Below are 17419 nucleotides of genomic sequence, written 5' to 3' on the forward strand. Positions count from 1 at the left end.
CTTGAAAGCAATGTTTCCAAACGTAAGACTCAAAAGAAGCTTGTCTGAACAAATACTAAGGAATCCATGAGCTGTAATACAGATACAAATCCCAAAACTACTGTAAATGAGACTTAGCATCCCCTTCACACAATGTGCTTTTTCTCTATTCTATTGTGATCAAGAATGTTAGCCAAAGTTGGCAAATCTAAATAGTGGATTGTTTAGTATACTTATTTGTAAGTCATTCACTGCACCACTTCTCTCAAGAGCTAAAGTGGAACCAGATGTTTGATTGCTTCATTGGTCTACCTTAAGGATCTTTTTATGCTACCCTTTACACTTTAGTGGTGCTTACTGCTTTTGCCAAGATGAAGGTAGTCAAGTGTTTCACAAGTTTCATAGATAATAAATGCACACTGAGACCAGTTAGCATGAAATAAAACAAAATATCAACCTCATATCCTATGTAGGATATTACTGTCATTTATCAGACATAATAAATTTATTACATTAATCAATGTAAAGGGAAACATTTTCTCTATTAAAAAAAATTAGTAAACAAATTTTATTCCCGAAACTATTAGTATTAGCTAATGTGAAGTATGCTCTTTTGGAACAGATCACAGGACCATGTTTAATGAACCTGTTAGAGACTGTAGGGTGCTAGGCTACTTAGGTGAGCTGTTCTTGGGTTATAATCATCGGCAATGTTGTAATCAACGGCCCGTGTATTTCTACAACAGCCTCAGATGCACTCCAATATCAGCATCACCAATCAGTGCCCCCTTTCAATAGCCTCCATGAGCGAGGACACACACAAACACACACACACACACTCTATTATCTATAAATATTAAGCTTACTTAACTCACACATTAAAATTTTCCAATCACACAACATTCAACACCCAATTATCTCTATTTCATCATTTCCAAGAGAGCCAAATTTGCATTGTTTACAACTGGTTTTATATACAGAAAATCATAGAAATCCATGTTATAAAGAATAAAATATTCTATCTTCTCTTGATGTCTAAATGACGGTTTATATTAATCATTATAGATACTTCTGAATCCCTAATTTTACAAATGAAAACTGCTGAATATTTTGTGTTACTTATTAAGTAGTATTTAAAAATACTTACTTTATTAATTTTCTCTTTGGGATGTGTCAGAAGTGCTGGGAAGTGTGAAAGAGCATCACAGTTCAAAACTACTTGTGTTTGCTCATCGGTTCCAGTAACAATGTTGCCCACAGCTCGAAGTGCTGCAGTCTAAAACAGAAGATTTAATAAGACGTTCTACTATGAAAGATACACTTTCATTCATGCCAACCTACTGTTTTTGAGCAAGTTGTGTCTGATACCGATTTAGGAACAGAGGAGTGAAGAGGACAGGGTTAAGGAGCTTACTTACATTATTGTAGAAGGCAGTCAAGAAACAAACAAGGATAATTTTTTATAGTAATTAGGGCCATAGAGACAGTAAGTACTTTAGATTTCTGATTCAGTGTTTCAATAAATTACAAACAAAAACAGTGCTCTTCTGGAGAGCAGGAACCTGCTTAGTATGAGATTTCACTATCATATGAATTTGAGTTATCAATTATTTTTTATAGTTGTATTAGGTCTTTTTCTGTCAAGTTAAAGCTTTTTGGGAGGCTAATTTTAACATTTACAAGACAAATGACTCCGTTTCCCCCTCTCAATTGAGATATAATTTATATAACAAAAAATTTACCCTTTTGAAGTGTAAAATTCAGTGGTTCTTATATATTCAAAGTTGTGCAACCATAATAGGTAATTCCAGAACATTTTTATCACATCAAAAAGGGGTATCTGTAACCATCAGTAGTCACTCCCATTTCCCCGCACCCTGGGGTGGGGGAAGACAGCTACTATGCCTGAGACGTCTCTGAATTTGCCTATTCCAGACATTTCATATAATTGGAATCAGACGTAGGTGGCCTTTTTTGTCTGGCTTCCTTCACTTAACATAATGCTTTCAAGGTCCATTCATGTTGTACCATGTATAGATACTTCATTCCTTTTCATGGCCAAATAATATTCCAGTTATACATAAATGGAATATATTTTAACTATTCATCAGTGGATAAACATTTGGTTTTCACTGGCTATTATAAATAATAGTGCCATAAACGTGTGCCAGTTTTTGGGTGAACATGTGCTTTCAGTTCTCTTGGGTTTATATATACCTGGGAGTGGAACACGCAGGATTATACAGTAACTCTGTATCTAACTTTTTGAGGTAGTGTCACACTGTATTCCAAAGATGCTGTACCATTTTATATTTCTATAGGTGTATAAGGATTCCACTTTCTCTTGTCAAAACTTGTTAATGTCTTTTTGATTATACCATCCCGGTGTGTATGAAGCGGTATTTCATTGCAGCTTTGATCTGCATTTCCTTCATGACTAATAATGTTGAACATCTTCTCATGTGCTTACTGACGATTTGTATGTCTTCTCTGGATAACTGTATTTAAATATTTTGCCAATTTGTAATGGGATCATTTGTCTTTTTATTGTTGAGTTGTAAGAATTCTTTATGTATTTTGGATCCAAGTCCCTTTTCAGATATATGATTTGCAAATACTCCCTTCCATTCTGTGGGTTGTCTTTTTACTTCCTTGATGGTCTCCTTAGAAGCACAAGTTTTTAATTTTGGTGAAGTCCAATTTATTTTTCTCCTTGGTTGCTTGTACTTCTCGTATCATATCTAAAAAATTTGCTGCCTAATCCAAGGTCATGAAAATTTATGCCTATGTTTTCTTCTAAGAGATTTGCACTTTTAGCTCTTATATTTAGGTGTTTGATCTATTTTGAGCTAATTTTTACATATAGGGGTCGTCTAATTTCATTTGTTTACATGTATATATTCAGTAGTCTCAGATCCATTTGTTCAAAAGACTATTCTTTGCTAACTGAATTTTCTTGGCATCTTTGTTGAAAATCAATTGATCATAAATGTATGGGTTTGTATCTGGAGTCTTTTTATTTTATTTTATTTGAGAGAGAGAATGAGAGGAGAGAGGGGCAGAAGGAGAAGTAGGCTCCCCACTGAGCAGGGAGTCTGACACAGGACAGGGCTCCATCCTAGGACCCTGGGATCATGACCTGAGCTGAAGGCAGATGCTTAACTGACTGAGCCACCCAGGTGCCCCAACAGGAACTGCATTTAACCTGTAGGTAAATGTGAGGAGCACTGCCAACCTAACAACACTGTCTTCTAATCTATGAACATGGATGTCTTTCCATTTATTTAGGTCTTCTTTAATTTCTTTTAAAAATGTTTTGTAGTGACACAGCTTCTTTAACAAATTTAAAAGGGGAAAGAAAAAATAAAAGAAAATTGTAACATAAAGAAACAAAGACAAAGCTACCAAATGCAATGTGTCAATTAGAGACTGATTTGGTCAAACCGTGAAAAAATATGAAGCAATCAGTAAAATCTGGATACTGACTGGGTTTTAATATTAAAATTTTAAAAATACTCTAACAGTACTGTGGTTGTGTAAAAACACATAGTCTTATTTTTTTAAATTTATTTATTTGACACACAGAGACACAGCGAGAGAGGGAACACAAGCAGGGGGAGTGGGAGAGGGAGAAGCAGGTTTCCCACGGAGCAGGGAGCCCGATGTGGGGCTTGATCCCAGGACGCTGGGATCATGACCTGAGCCGAAGGCAGATGCTTAACGACTGAGCCACCCAGGTGCCCCCATAGCCTTATTTTTTAAGAGAAGCTGTATGAAATTATATGCTATCTGGGATGTGTCAAAATAATTTGGGGGGGAGGGAGTGAGCAGGGATATAGAGGAAATCTACATGGAGGTTCATTACAATTATTCTCTTTTCCTAAATTATGGAGTTAAAGTTGAAAAAAATTTTAAAAACCTCTACTAGATATCATGTAAAGTACAGAACATTGAGAGCTGCTAAAGAAAAATTCCAACCCTATTTCTGAATGAAATCCAATTTAAAACTAATGGTGCATTCTGAAAAAAAACCAAAAACAAATACCCATACCGAGACATAAGTACCATGCTTAAGAAATGCAAACTTAATGATATCTAGTATGAATATTCTGTTAACTTTTTTTTTAAGTTTATTTTTAAGAAATCTCTACACCTAACATGGGGCTTAAACTACTACCCTGAGATCAAGAGTCACATGCTCCTCTGAGCCAGTTAGGTGCCCCTATTAAAATATTTTAAATGAGCCACAAATACACCTAAATGGCAAACTATTCTATTCCTGAATTCAGCTAAATGTTCCCTCTTTCCTTAAACAGCTTTAAATTTTTAAGGTTTGTGTTCTCCATTCCAATTGTCCATGAGTATCATCTGAAGAGCTTTTTATTTATTTATTTTTAAAGATTTTATTTACTTATTTGAGAGAGAGAGAGAATGAGAGCGAGCACAAGAAGGAAGAGGGTCAGAGGGAGAAGCAGATTCCCTGCTGAGCAGGGAGCCCAATGTGGGACTCAATCCCAGGACTCCAGGATCATGACGCGAGCCGAAGGCAGTCGCTTAACCAACTGAGCCACCCAGGCGCCCCTGAAGAGCTTTTTAAAGCCCAGGTTTCTAGGAAATATCCCAGATTTATTAAAACAGAATCTCTAGGGGTCAAGCAAGGGAAATAAATTTTTTTTTTTTTCAAGCTTCACAGCTGATTTTAATGTCCACCCAGGGTTGAGAAATAGTTAATTAGGTTAACGGTTTTCCTTATGCTACTGCTAACAGACTATAAGTCATCATATGATTAAAGCATACTATTTACCTCAAAAGCATAGGAAAGCTTCTCTATCTCCCTTTACCACTGCAGTTTGACAGTTACTACTTGTAATATTTGTGTGAACTTCTCACCCTCTCTCTTTTGGCTTTCTAGATGCAGGATATTTATATGGAAGGATTTAAAAATAATAAAAGGATAACACAAAGTTAAAAAGGATTTTATTTATTTGAGAGAGAGAGAACGGGGGAGGGAGGGTTAGAAGGGGTGGGAGAGGGACAAGCAGACTCCCCACTGAGCAAGGAACTGCCTGGCAGCTTGGTCCCAGGACCCAGGACCCAGAGATCATGACCTGAGATGAAGTCAGATGCTTAACCAACTGAGCCACCCAGGTGCCCCATTAAAAAAAGATTTTAAATAACTAAAAGGAAACAATTTAGGAAGCCCCTAAGCAGCATATTTCAGTATAAAGCCTTTATCAATCACAGTGCCAATGAAACGATGCATTAACTAAGCTCGCCCAGTACAGTATGGAGAGTTAAAAAAAAGGGGGGGGGGGAGAAAAGGAAAAGAGTAGGAAAAATGAAGAAAAATAAAAAGAATAGAAAAAAAAATAAAGTATCAGTACTTATTTCAAATGCCACCCAAGTTAACATACGAATTTCCTAGGTCTGCATTAGTAATCAGTAAACTATAAAGGAGATGCCCTGGGGTGGGGTTTTTGGTGGGGTGTAGGGAAAGGGAAGGGGAGCGGGGGAAGGTTCTTGTTAACCTATAGTGATCTTACCTCACTCTCTCCACCTTTAAAATGTGGATTTAATACCTCACTCTTTTCAAAGATATGTTCTTATTTTATTTCAAAAAGATATATGCACCCCTATGTTTACTGTGGCATTACTTACAATAGCCAAGATATGAAAGCAACCCAAGTGTCCATCGACAGATGAATGGATAAAAACGTGCTATGTGTGCGTGTGTGTGTATACATACACACACACCAATGGAGTATTAACCATAAAGAGAATGAAACCTTACCATGTACAACCACATGGATGGACCTATAGAGTATTATGCTAGGTGAAGTAAATCAGAGAAAGAAAAATACCGTATGATTTCACCTATATGTGGAATCTAAAAAACAAAATGAACAAACAGAAAGCAGAAACAGACCCATAAATACAGAGAACAAATTGATGTTTGCCAGAGAGGAGAGAGGTGGGGGGATAGGCAAAATGGGTGAAGGGGAGTGGGAGATAGAGGCTTCCAGTAATTTGATGATTAAGTCAAGGGATACACAGTACAGCATAGGGAATACAGTCAGTGGTACTGCAATAGCATTATATTGTGACAGATGGTAGCTACACTTGTGATGAGCATAGCATAACTTATAGAGAAGCTGGATCACTATGTTCTATACCTGAAACTAATGTAACATTGTGTGTCAACTATACTTCAATAAAGAAAAAAAGATTTAAAAAAAGATGTGTTATAAGGCTAGAAATATACTTTGAACTAATGCAATTGTCTATTTTTGAATGCCATGCTTAAAGCAAATTAGTGGTAAACAAAACAAAACACCTTGTATTATTATCAACAACAAACTCACCTGAACTTTAACTTCCTGGTGGCTGAGCAGAGGAACCAAGTGAGGGACTATTCCAGAGTCTATTACCATCTGTATCTGTTCATTGCCAGCATCAGTAAGGTAAGAGAGGGCCCAGACTGTATCTACCAATATCTAATGGATAAAATGAAAATTCAAACAACCTTTGAATATTTTGTCACTTTAATAATTCTTAACTATAGTTAACTTAGTTATAGTTAACTAATCTATGATTGTTTCACAACCTTCTTTCTTCTTGTCTCACCTCAATTCACTGAAATCTTAATCTGCTCTATAATACTAAACATCATCATCTATCTCTGAATGTATCAAGTATGTGCATCTTTTAGCCATATTTAGGATGCTTCACTTAAGTATGATCCCAACCACAGGTTAGTATCCAGTCTTAATTCACTAAGATACACACTACACTATACATGAAATAGGAGAAAAAGACATTGTCTTTCTCAAATGCTCACACTGAGGCGTAACAGGTCCAAAGACATGTAGTAAGTACATATAATTGTAAATACTGAATGTAGTCAACATACACAGTGATTCAAAACACTGGGGCTAGATGTATACATTCAAGTTGTTTTCTAGTATCACTGGTATCATGTAGGTATGTCTAAAGCCAGTATTTCAGTATTAGAAGTATAGTAGTTTCATCTTTTCCAACCAGTTTGCTTTGCCTTATAAAACTGGAGGCAACTTCTCATAGTGGAAGCATCCCACAGCTGCAGATCAAGACATTAAAAGCAACCATGGGTCAGTCGTATGATCCATAATAAAAAACGTTCTAGTAAAAAAAAGAAAATGCATAATTTACAGCATCTGCCAAAACTATTTATAAAAAAACCCCACTGCAATTAAATTATACTAAAAATTAAACTATTTTAAATGTTATTTTTATTAACATCAAATGAAATATTGTAATTTTAAAAAATATTTTATTTATTTATTTGACAGAGAGAGACAGCGAGAGATGGAACACAAGCAGGGGGAGTGGGAGAGGGAGAAGCAGGTTTCCCGCCAAGCAGGGAGCCCGATGCGGGGCTCGATCCCAGGACCTTGGGATCATGACCTGAGCTGAAGGCAGATGCTTAACAACTGAGCCACCCAGGTGCCCCAAAATGTTATAATTTTTAATGAACCTTATTGTGAAGTTCAGCAGGCCATTGTGTTTCATCTTTCTTTTGCATTAAATCATAATTAGAAATTATATCCAAGAGGAAGTATGACAACTGTTAAACTGTTGCATAAATAGCACAGTTACTGACAAAGACACAGGAATAATAATTGTGCCTGGAACTTTACTTCTGAAGCCTTTCTGGAATATGAACTATGTATGTATCAAAAGACAAGTCAGAAAGGTCTGAAACCTTTTAAATTCTAAACCAATGTTATGTTTAAAACATCTGAGAATCTCCTAGAAGGAGAAAACAACACTTTGCCATTGTTCCTTTCAAAAACTCAAGAAAGTTCTTTGGCTATTTTTAATCTAAAAAGAAGACACCAAATGAAAGAATTCACACACATAAAGTGGTATCAAAATATGTGAAAGAACTAAATTTCAATTTACAAATGTAAATCTTTTTTCCAGAGTCCCAACATATGCCAAAATTTGTTGATATAGGCAATATATTTCAAGTTACTTCTCCATGACTGTACATAAAATCCAGATATAATTTTTTTAAAGGGCCTAACACTAAACATCATGAATATGCTCACATCAAAATCACAATTTAAATAGACTTGAGCTCACATATACTTCTTGTATCAAAGTTAATATTCTATGGTAAATTTACTAATTATAACTACCACCGTGTAATTTCAGTGTTTCACTATGCTTTGTGGAAGCAGTTTTATTTATTTATTTTTTACTTCTTTTATGGTCTGGTTTAAGAATTTGCTGCTAAGTGTTTACCTAAGAAGACTGTATTTTTAGTAAACATTATTATATAGTAAACTACTTAGTAAATGTGCTACTAAAGAACAATGAGACTGGCTTGAAAAATTCAAGATACATTAAAAGCAAGAAAACCTGAGCTGAAGGCAGATGCAATCTGCCTTCTCTGCAAAAGGCAGAGTTACAATCTCAACTGGATTGGGGTAAACAGGTGGAAAGAACACAATACAATCTCTGAATAAGGTCAACCAAGATGTCTGGTTTTTTGGTAGAGGTATAAAGTTTGAAATTAATCTTCCGTGGAACTTAATTAAAAGTAAAATATTAAAATCTGTAATTTAATAAAAACACTTGGCACTAAGGAGCCAAACCCCAAAATGGCTTATATATATACATATATATATATATATATATATAAAGGATTCTAGACTATCAGGATCTAAAACAAAGTATCTTTAGAGCAAGGATCATGTTCATCTAATGAATTTTATACATTATGTCACTGCTCGATGTAGTATAATTCTAACTTTAATTTGTTCCATATGCTTTAGAGAGATCCTGGAAAAATGGTATTACCCTAGAAACTGAAAAGGAATGAAGCAGCTTATCAAACACTGGTCATCACACCAAGCTGTTTTTAGGGAACCAAAGTTCCTGAATGTTGCTATGCATTGTATTCCTGTGATTTCCTTTACCTGTCATACTCCTAGCTTTTCTAACACAATGATGGCGAAGCTGGTTTTATAAGCAGTCAGTTTTCCACCTCATTTATACTTCCTGAGGTGCTTTTTCCTTTGCCATCTGTGTTGGTGAGAATGAGTAAGGTATATTTATTATGCTTAAAATCTAGTCTGCACTAGTTTTTTTTCTTGTTTGGATATTTATGAGTTCTCTCTATAACATGTGAAACCACTATCAAAGTCATCGTAGATGGAAAAATATAGTAAAAATAAATTAAAGAGCAACTGATGTTCTTGGATTGATGTATGCATATGAATACAAACTCACGCATAAAGGCACAAATATTTCCTTTTATCTTTCAAAAAATGAAATATTATTAGGCCTATGTATTCTCTCACTGGCCACGCCATCAAAATGAGCTTCTATAAAAAGCTCTTGACCAATCAAAAGATATAATTTTAGTGAGAGAGATCACTAACTGGCAACTTTTAAGAACTTCCAAAACGAGTTTTTACTCCCCCCAATTCTCCACATATGCTATTGCCCATACCAAAATATAGTTAGGCTTGATTTCTTCACTGTAAATTATATTTTGTGATATAGGTAAACACAAAGTAAATATAATAATAGCAAGCCATGTTATTACAACTCTTGAAATGGAAAAATCTAATCGAGTACACGAACATTATGTCCAGTATAACATTTTCTTCTCCATGTCATAAGGGCAACCCTAGACATACATATTATACACGTAAAAAATACTCACATTTACGTCTGTGTGATGAATTAAGACACAAAGAGCTGGAAGAATCTGAAGAAAGAAATATATAGATTTAAAAACATATACCTAATGGTATCTAGTTTAGTTAAAAAACAAAAAACAAAACATCTGTTTACCTCCTGAATGGTTTCCATTGGGGGTGGTGGATCTTTGTGACGACATAAGTTGACCATTACCCAAGTAACATTTCTTAAGAATGTTATAGGAATAGATGGACTTATGAAGGAAAGTAAAGGTTTCACAACTCCAAGACTTATGACATAATCTCTACACTGTGGCCCATCACCTGTAGGAAGGAGTGATTAATTCAATAAAATACACTGACAATAAGCAATTCAGAAAACATAAAACACTGGTTCAATATGCTGCTTTCTGTATTTTAACTAGATACACTATTTAGTTTTATACAGAAGTTTTAGACAATAACCAAGTTCTCATTTTAGGTCTCTGAGCCAAGAGAAGCAACATAAAGTAGTTAAGATATTACTCTACACACTAAAAAAAACTATGTCCAAAATAAAATTAAAAAATAAACCATGTCAAAAAAAGGAGGGGATGAACCAATATCCCTAGAGGAGTGATTCCCACAGTAATTTCTGGTCCTATTAAAAAATTTTGGCCCTGTTAAAAAACCTCTGTGGATCCAGAATTCTGGGTTTTAAGAAGCCCTTTCAAATGATTCTGAAAGCAGGCTAAAGTTTGAGAATCGCTGCCTTAGAGAAATGCCAAATGTAATTTCTGTATCTATAGCATCACTGTAATTTCTAGCATTAAAGCCCTGTTAAGTATTACATTCTATAAAAGAAGACCCTTTTCCTTGCACTGTAATATTTGGAGATAAAAATGCCTATTCTTTTGGCATCCATGTATCCTAATTATTCTACAATGTCACTGGAATTAAAAACCAAAGATCAAGATGCTGCATTAATAGTTCTAAATCTAAAATCTGGTATAAAAGCAAAGGGGTGAAGGAATCTGGATACACAAAAGATAGCATTCCTAATAGCAATATACCATATGTGAAGAACAGTTTACAGAGAAATTCTCCCATTTTAAAACTCCTAATTGTGGAACTAACCATCCCCTGCATTCTATCATGGCCCCCAAAGAGTAATATAGAAGAGGTACATGAAAGTAATATCGACTACTTCCATGCAAGAACAATAAACTCTAACATCAAGGGACATTATACAGTTCAGACCCCAGATTTTTTTCCATTCTCCACTCACTGGAGGATAGCTCTTCAAATTTTTGAGTTTGGGTAAAGTTCGTCTCTAGTTTAAAAACAAATCTTGAAATATTAGAATTGTCTTTAATTATAAATTCTTCTTACAATTATGTCAGAGAAAACCTGAAAGGTAGGATAATCATGGTATTCAACATTTAATGACACTGTCTATAAGCTACAAACACCTCCTGTATGATGACCTCATGATGATAATGGATAACATTATTGTATTTTACTGTACTAAAATCCAGGAAAGATAGTAAAAATTTCAATTAAGACTCTTTTTAAGAACTGTCATTATAGAGAAAAATTGTTTTACATTGTGCATCCTCCTTTTTTCTTATTAGTTTCTATGACAATGGAGAGAGTTAGGGAATAAAATGAATCCATCAACATAATAAAGGAGGGAGAGGAGATCTATTATCACATACATATTTCCTAATTATTCAAATAATTAAGAGTTGACTATATACTAAAAAAAAAAGTTGACTATATACAAAAAGATAAGCAACAAAAACATTCATCCTGTTTATTATAGGTTTATACTTAAAACAACTATAATTTCTATAAATTATTTCACAAAAATCCAGTCCTGAAAAAAACTGTTTTTCTTTTTTGACTACTAGTAGTCATTTTTATTACACAGTATATGATAACAATTGTTGAACTAGTATTACAAGTTTTATACAAACCTATGATATTTCCCAGGGCCCACACTGCTTGCTCACAGACGTTTTGATGGGGTGAATGTAGAAGCCTCAGGAAAAGTGGCACGGCATCTGAAGGATGAAAACATAAATTAACATTTAAGTTTAAAGACAGTCTTAGAGGTCAATTACATCTCAATAATATTGAAGAAAAAAAAAAGGACTGAGGATACTATACTCTAAACCAAAAATCAATCTTTTCTTTGCTGAAATCTAAGAAAGGAACCTATCAAAAATATATTTAAAATATATATTTATTAAATGATTTTCACTACAGTAACAGTAGTGGAAAATTTGTGATCAGCAAACCACTTATTCAGCACCAAAATCTGTTTTAACATACAAATATCAAATTGAGCTAGTAAATTTTCATTCATAATTAAACCTAAATAAAATTCCAAATTAAAAATCAATTCCTAAAAATAAATAATTCATTCCTTATAGATTCAAGCATTATTCTCAAACTTAGAAAACAAAAAGGGACTCCCAACTATTGAAGTAAGTTTTAAATACAGAAATTTAAAATAACAGGAGGGTGCAGTTCAAGATGGTGGCTGACCTCACCTACCATGGACACACCAAATCTATAGCTACATATACAATAATGCTTCCTATAGAACTAGCGGAACAGCTCCTCCACAACAAAGGATAAAAAGGTCACACTGAGATGGACAGGAGAGGCAGACTATGCTCCTAACAAAGCCATGCCCTATAACCTAGCAGTGACCCACAAGCAGGAGGGATTTCATAAATATGGAGCATATCCCTGAAGAGCCAGGGGTTAGAGCCCCAAATCAGGCACAAGAACCCTTGAGACCTACACCAGAGACAAACTCCCCAAATGTCTGGCTTTAAAAACCAACAGGGTAGGGGCGCCTGGGTGGCTCAGTTGGTTAGGGGGCTGCCTTCGGCTCAGGTCATGATCCTGGAGTCCCAGAATCGAGTCCCACATTGGGCTCCCCGCTCAGTGGGGAGTCTACTTCTCCCTCTGACCCTCCCCCCTCTCATGCTCCCTCTTCTCGATCTCATTCTCTCTCTCAAGTAAATAAATAAAATCTTTAAAAAAAAGAAAAACCAACAGGGTAATGTCCAAGAGACCCAAAGGGCTGTAAGAAACCAGGACTACGCTCTTAAGAGATTACTTGCCCACATGCCCCAGGATTCAGCACAAAAGCAGTGGGCTGAAAAGTGCCTAGAGCATATGCAAAGGAGGTTCACTGGCTAAGTTTAAAGCAACTGCCTAAGGGATGAGGGTCTGCTGGACCTTTCTCCAGGGATGGAGGTACTGGCAGGCGCCAGTTTTACACACTCTACCTTGCTAATGATACTTGCACCACCCCTGTACTCTCCAGTGCAGAGCACTGCTACAGCTCCACCACACCAAACCCAGTGGGATGGCTCATCCTGGCCTGGCACGCCCCTTTGGCCCTGCCAAAACTGGCAGGAGCACAAAGGCCACATAAGGGACACCCCTTGAATGCCTGGCACTGGTAGCTGGGGGGGGGGACAGGGGGGTCTTTTGCATTTCTGGGCTCCATAGGAGTGAAACAATCTGTGGCAAGCTACCACCCCCAAAGTATAGCACAGACAGCTGACTGAAACACATGCTGTCTTCCTGTGATCATTCAAGACTGGGAGAGGTAGCTGTTTCACCTAGTACGTAAAAACAAACACAGAAAATCAAGTTAAATAAGTAAACTGAAGAAAAGAACAAAACAAAACCCCAGAAAAAACCTTACTGAAATGGAGCTAATTTACCTGATAAGAAGTTCAAAAAAATGGTCATAAAGATGCTCCCCAAACTCGGGAGAAAATGGATGAATGCAGAAAAAATTTCAACAGATAGAAAATATAAGAAAGTACCAAACAAAAGTCACAGAGCTGAAGAACACAATAACTGAACTGAAAGATACAGTAGAGGCATTCAACAACAGATAAGGACAAAGCAGAAGAAAGGATCAGTGACCTGGAAGACAATGCAGTGGAACTCACCTAAACAGAGCAGCGAAACAAAAAAGAATTTTAGAAAGTGAAGATAGCTTAAGGGACCTACAGGACAACATCAAGTGGAACAACGTTCCCATAATGGGGTCCCAGAAAGAGAAGTGAGTCTAGAGAAAGATACAGAAAACTTGTCTGAAGAAATAATGGCTAAAAACTATCTCAACTTGGGGAAGGAAAGAGATACCCAGATCTGGGAAGCCAGGAAAGTTCCAAACACAATGAACCCAAAAAGAGCCACACCAAGACACATTATAATTCAAATGTCAAGAGTTAAAGATAAAGAGAGTATCTTAAAAGTGGCAATAGAACAACAACTTGTTGTGTACAAGACAAGCCCCATAAGACTATCAGAGACTTTTCAGAATAAAGTTTGCAGGCCAGAAAAGAATGGTATGATATATTCAAAGTGCTGAAAGCACTGGCATACACATGACCAACAGACATATGAAAAGATGCTCAACATCACTAATCATCAGGGAAATGCAAATCAAAACCATAATGAGATGCCACCTCACGCCAGTCAGAATGGCTAGAATCAAAAAGACAAGAAATAACAAATGTTGGACAGGATGTGGAAAAAAGGGTACTCTCGTGCACCGCCAGTGGGCATATAAATTGGTGCAGCCACTATGGAAAATAGTATGGAGGCTAATAAAAAAACTAAAAATAGAAGAAACTAATACAGAAACTAAAAATATAGGATCCAGCAATTCCACTTCTGGGTATTTATCTGAAGCAAATGAAAACAAATTTAAGAACAGTTCCCAGTATTTTCACCATAAGCATCTTTGCCGCAAACACTTTCACCCTATAATTTGCCGTATGGCAATTATGCCATAAAAGATAAAATCACAAAAATAAAAGACATCCATTAAAAAGGACATAATGAAATATGAAACATGCATTAACAAAATTAACAAGACTTTATTGCAAAATATAAAACATCTGAATACATTTAAAATGTATGTAGATTCATGCAATTCTATGCAAATAATTGATTTTTATTCTGCAGACTGTACCTAAGCACTTGTCCTCAAAGTTTCCCTTTCATAACATTATATATATATATAATTTTTTGCTTGTTGATTCATCTCTTCATCTGGCATCACGTTTTCATTTTTTGCTAAAATTTCTTTCTTCCATAAGAGAGGTATCAGTTTCTAAATACAAGGATGCGTATTTGTAACAGCTTTGTACTGCAGTGTGAAAGTCTTCTACACTGTTCTCTGTTCTCAGCATATTACCACGTCTACTGACAGATGTTCCAAAGTTCTATGAGAAATGTGGGTTCAAAACTCTATGCCACTGTACAGACTACTACAAGGGCTAAGATTTATTTAATATAAAAATGGGAGTACTGTGTCAATGAAGACATGAAAGCAAACTGTCAGCTAGCTGACGAAACCAAGAAACCATCAAATCAAACTGTCAACCAGTTATTCTTGTATCTTTTATGGCAAAATTGCCTTATGGCCAATTAGTTATGTGAGGAAAAATGCTTTCAGCAAATATGCTTATGGTGAAACCACTTAGAACCTTTGAAGATATATGCACCCTTATGTTCATTACCAAATAATTCACAATAGCCAATATATGGAAACAACCAAAGTGTCCAATGATGGATGGATGGGTAAGATGTGTGTACATACGTACACAGACACAATGGAATACTTCTCAGCCATTACCAAAAAATGAAATACTTGTAATCAGGACATCAATGGACCTTGAGGTACTAAGTGAAATAAGTCAGAAAAGAGAGACAAATAATGTATGATTTCACTAATAAGTGGAATCTAAAAAAACAAAACGAACAAACGAAACAAAAATTCATAGATGCAGAGAACAGATTCATGGTTGACAGAGGGGAGGGCTTTTGCGAGGTGGGTGAAATAGAAGGGGGTTAAGATGTACAAACATCCAATCATAAAACAAGTCATGGGAATGAAATGTAAAGCATGGTGACTGTAGTCAGTAATACTGTACTGCATATTATGTAATTTGATAGGATGATAGGAGAAACTAGACTTACTGTGATCATGTCTTGGTGTATACACTTCAAGTCATTATGTTGTACGTCTAAAACTAATTTAATGCTATATATGTCAATTATACCTCAATTAAAAAAATATAACATCACATGGGTCTTTAGGCAGGCCAGTGATTCCTGTACCACATGAGACCTTCTGAATCAGAAAGTGGTTCTGTGGCTTTACAACATCCTTGCTTTATAACAAGGATGGAAAACACAGAGAAAGGTCTGTATCTGAACAGAATACTACTACAATGAACAAATGATTCTTCTATTTTTTCTTTCTTCTGATAGTACTTTGAAAAATGTTATTTAAGTACATGTAGATCAATCATGCTTTACTCAAAAAATCATTCATATTATATCTGGTAAAACAAGACAGATTGGCAGTGTTAAAACAAATTCTAAGGCTCCTTCTAATCTTGAAAAAGCCACATAAAACAGAAAGGAAAAAGAGTGAGAGCTTAAAACATTGTTTTGAGATTATAAAATTTACTAATCAATTATACAAAATAAAACCAAAAGCCAAAAACAAAACCCATTTAAACCCCAAATTAAGCCAGTTTTATCATGACTTAAGGTAGCATTAATATTCTATGTAATATTACAACAGAAATGTCTACATAATTAAATGTTTACTCGGATAACACCTTTGTTCCCCTTTAAAACCATATAGAAATTAATGCTTAAGATTTTAACAAGCTTACACAAGCATACTGCTTATACATGTGTGAAGAGCACTTTAAAAGTACCTTCTTTAAAATTATTAATTTCTTTGATAGAAGAATTAAATAGTATTCATGAAAACGATACACTCAGGTTATTACTTCCAATAATAATTTCCCACTTACCTCTCTTGGAACATAAAAGAAAAACAATGCTATTATAATAACTATGAAAAAATTTCAAGCCATTTTTCAACAGGACTACTTTATAAAAGATTTCTCCAAAGCATATGATGAAAATTTCATTAAGAGAAGCCAAGAGGTAGTATGGCAATGGGAAAAACACCTTTATTTCTATGATGTCCTATAAATAAAGTGTAACTACAATAATGTAATCTGCTACTATAATTAGGAAATGTTTTCAGATTTAGCATCAAATGAATTTTTGAAAATAGAAAATATCAGTCACTGGAACAACATGATCAAAATAACATACTTAAGTTGGCCTATTTCAACTACCCTGTGATTGGGTAGCTATTATTTTATAATATAAATAGCTTTATTCTTTTAAGAGAATCACTATTTTTTTTTTTTACTAACTTCTTTTTTTATGTTAATCACCAACTTACTGGACTGAACTACTGCTTGAGTCTGTTCCGAGGTTCCAGATGCAATGTTTGTCAGAGCCCATGCAGCTTCAAACTGTAAGGAAGGACTACAAAGAACAAATAACGTTAAACAGTAAGGATTTTTACACTGGCCCAAATCTAGTATCTACCAACCATTTCTCCCTCAAGCATTTTTTAAAGTATTAAATATTTTGTTTCAAAGGTATCTATCTATGCATCCAGCACTTTTTTTAAACCTCCAGTAACGGGCGCCTGGGTGGCTCAGTTGGTTAAGCGACTGCTTTCGGCTCAGGTCATGATCCTGGAGTCCCGGGATCGAGTCCCGCATTGGGCTCCCTGCTCGGAGGGGAGCCTGCTTCTCCCTCTGACCCTCTCCCCTCTCATGCATTCTCTCTCACTCTCACTCTCTCAAATAAATAAATCTTTAAAAAATAAAAATAAAAAAATA

The 17419-nt window shown here is 35.3% G+C and overlaps 1 protein-coding gene and 1 non-coding gene across 4 annotated transcripts in view; both read right to left on the reverse strand.

Moving 5' to 3' along the window:
- KPNA4 (karyopherin subunit alpha 4) overlaps window positions 1-17419 on the reverse strand; it is a 57437-nt gene that overhangs the window by 12788 nt on the left and 27230 nt on the right. For all 3 annotated transcript variants that reach the window (XM_027585237.2, XM_027585239.2, XM_027585238.2), the window contains 6 exons: window positions 16972-17057; window positions 11630-11716; window positions 9826-9995; window positions 9695-9739; window positions 6342-6473; window positions 1127-1255 (listed from right to left, as the gene is read on the reverse strand). In XM_027585237.2, coding sequence (XP_027441038.1) covers window positions 1127-1255; window positions 6342-6473; window positions 9695-9739; window positions 9826-9995; window positions 11630-11716; window positions 16972-17057 — 649 coding nt within the window. The remainder of the gene's footprint in view (window positions 1-1126; window positions 1256-6341; window positions 6474-9694; window positions 9740-9825; window positions 9996-11629; window positions 11717-16971; window positions 17058-17419) is intronic.
- On the reverse strand, window positions 593-916 carry LOC113919132. Its single transcript, XR_003518859.2, has one exon.

This window comes from Zalophus californianus, chromosome 1 (genome assembly GCF_009762305.2).
Source record: "Zalophus californianus isolate mZalCal1 chromosome 1, mZalCal1.pri.v2, whole genome shotgun sequence".
Lineage (NCBI taxonomy): Eukaryota > Metazoa > Chordata > Mammalia > Carnivora > Otariidae > Zalophus > Zalophus californianus.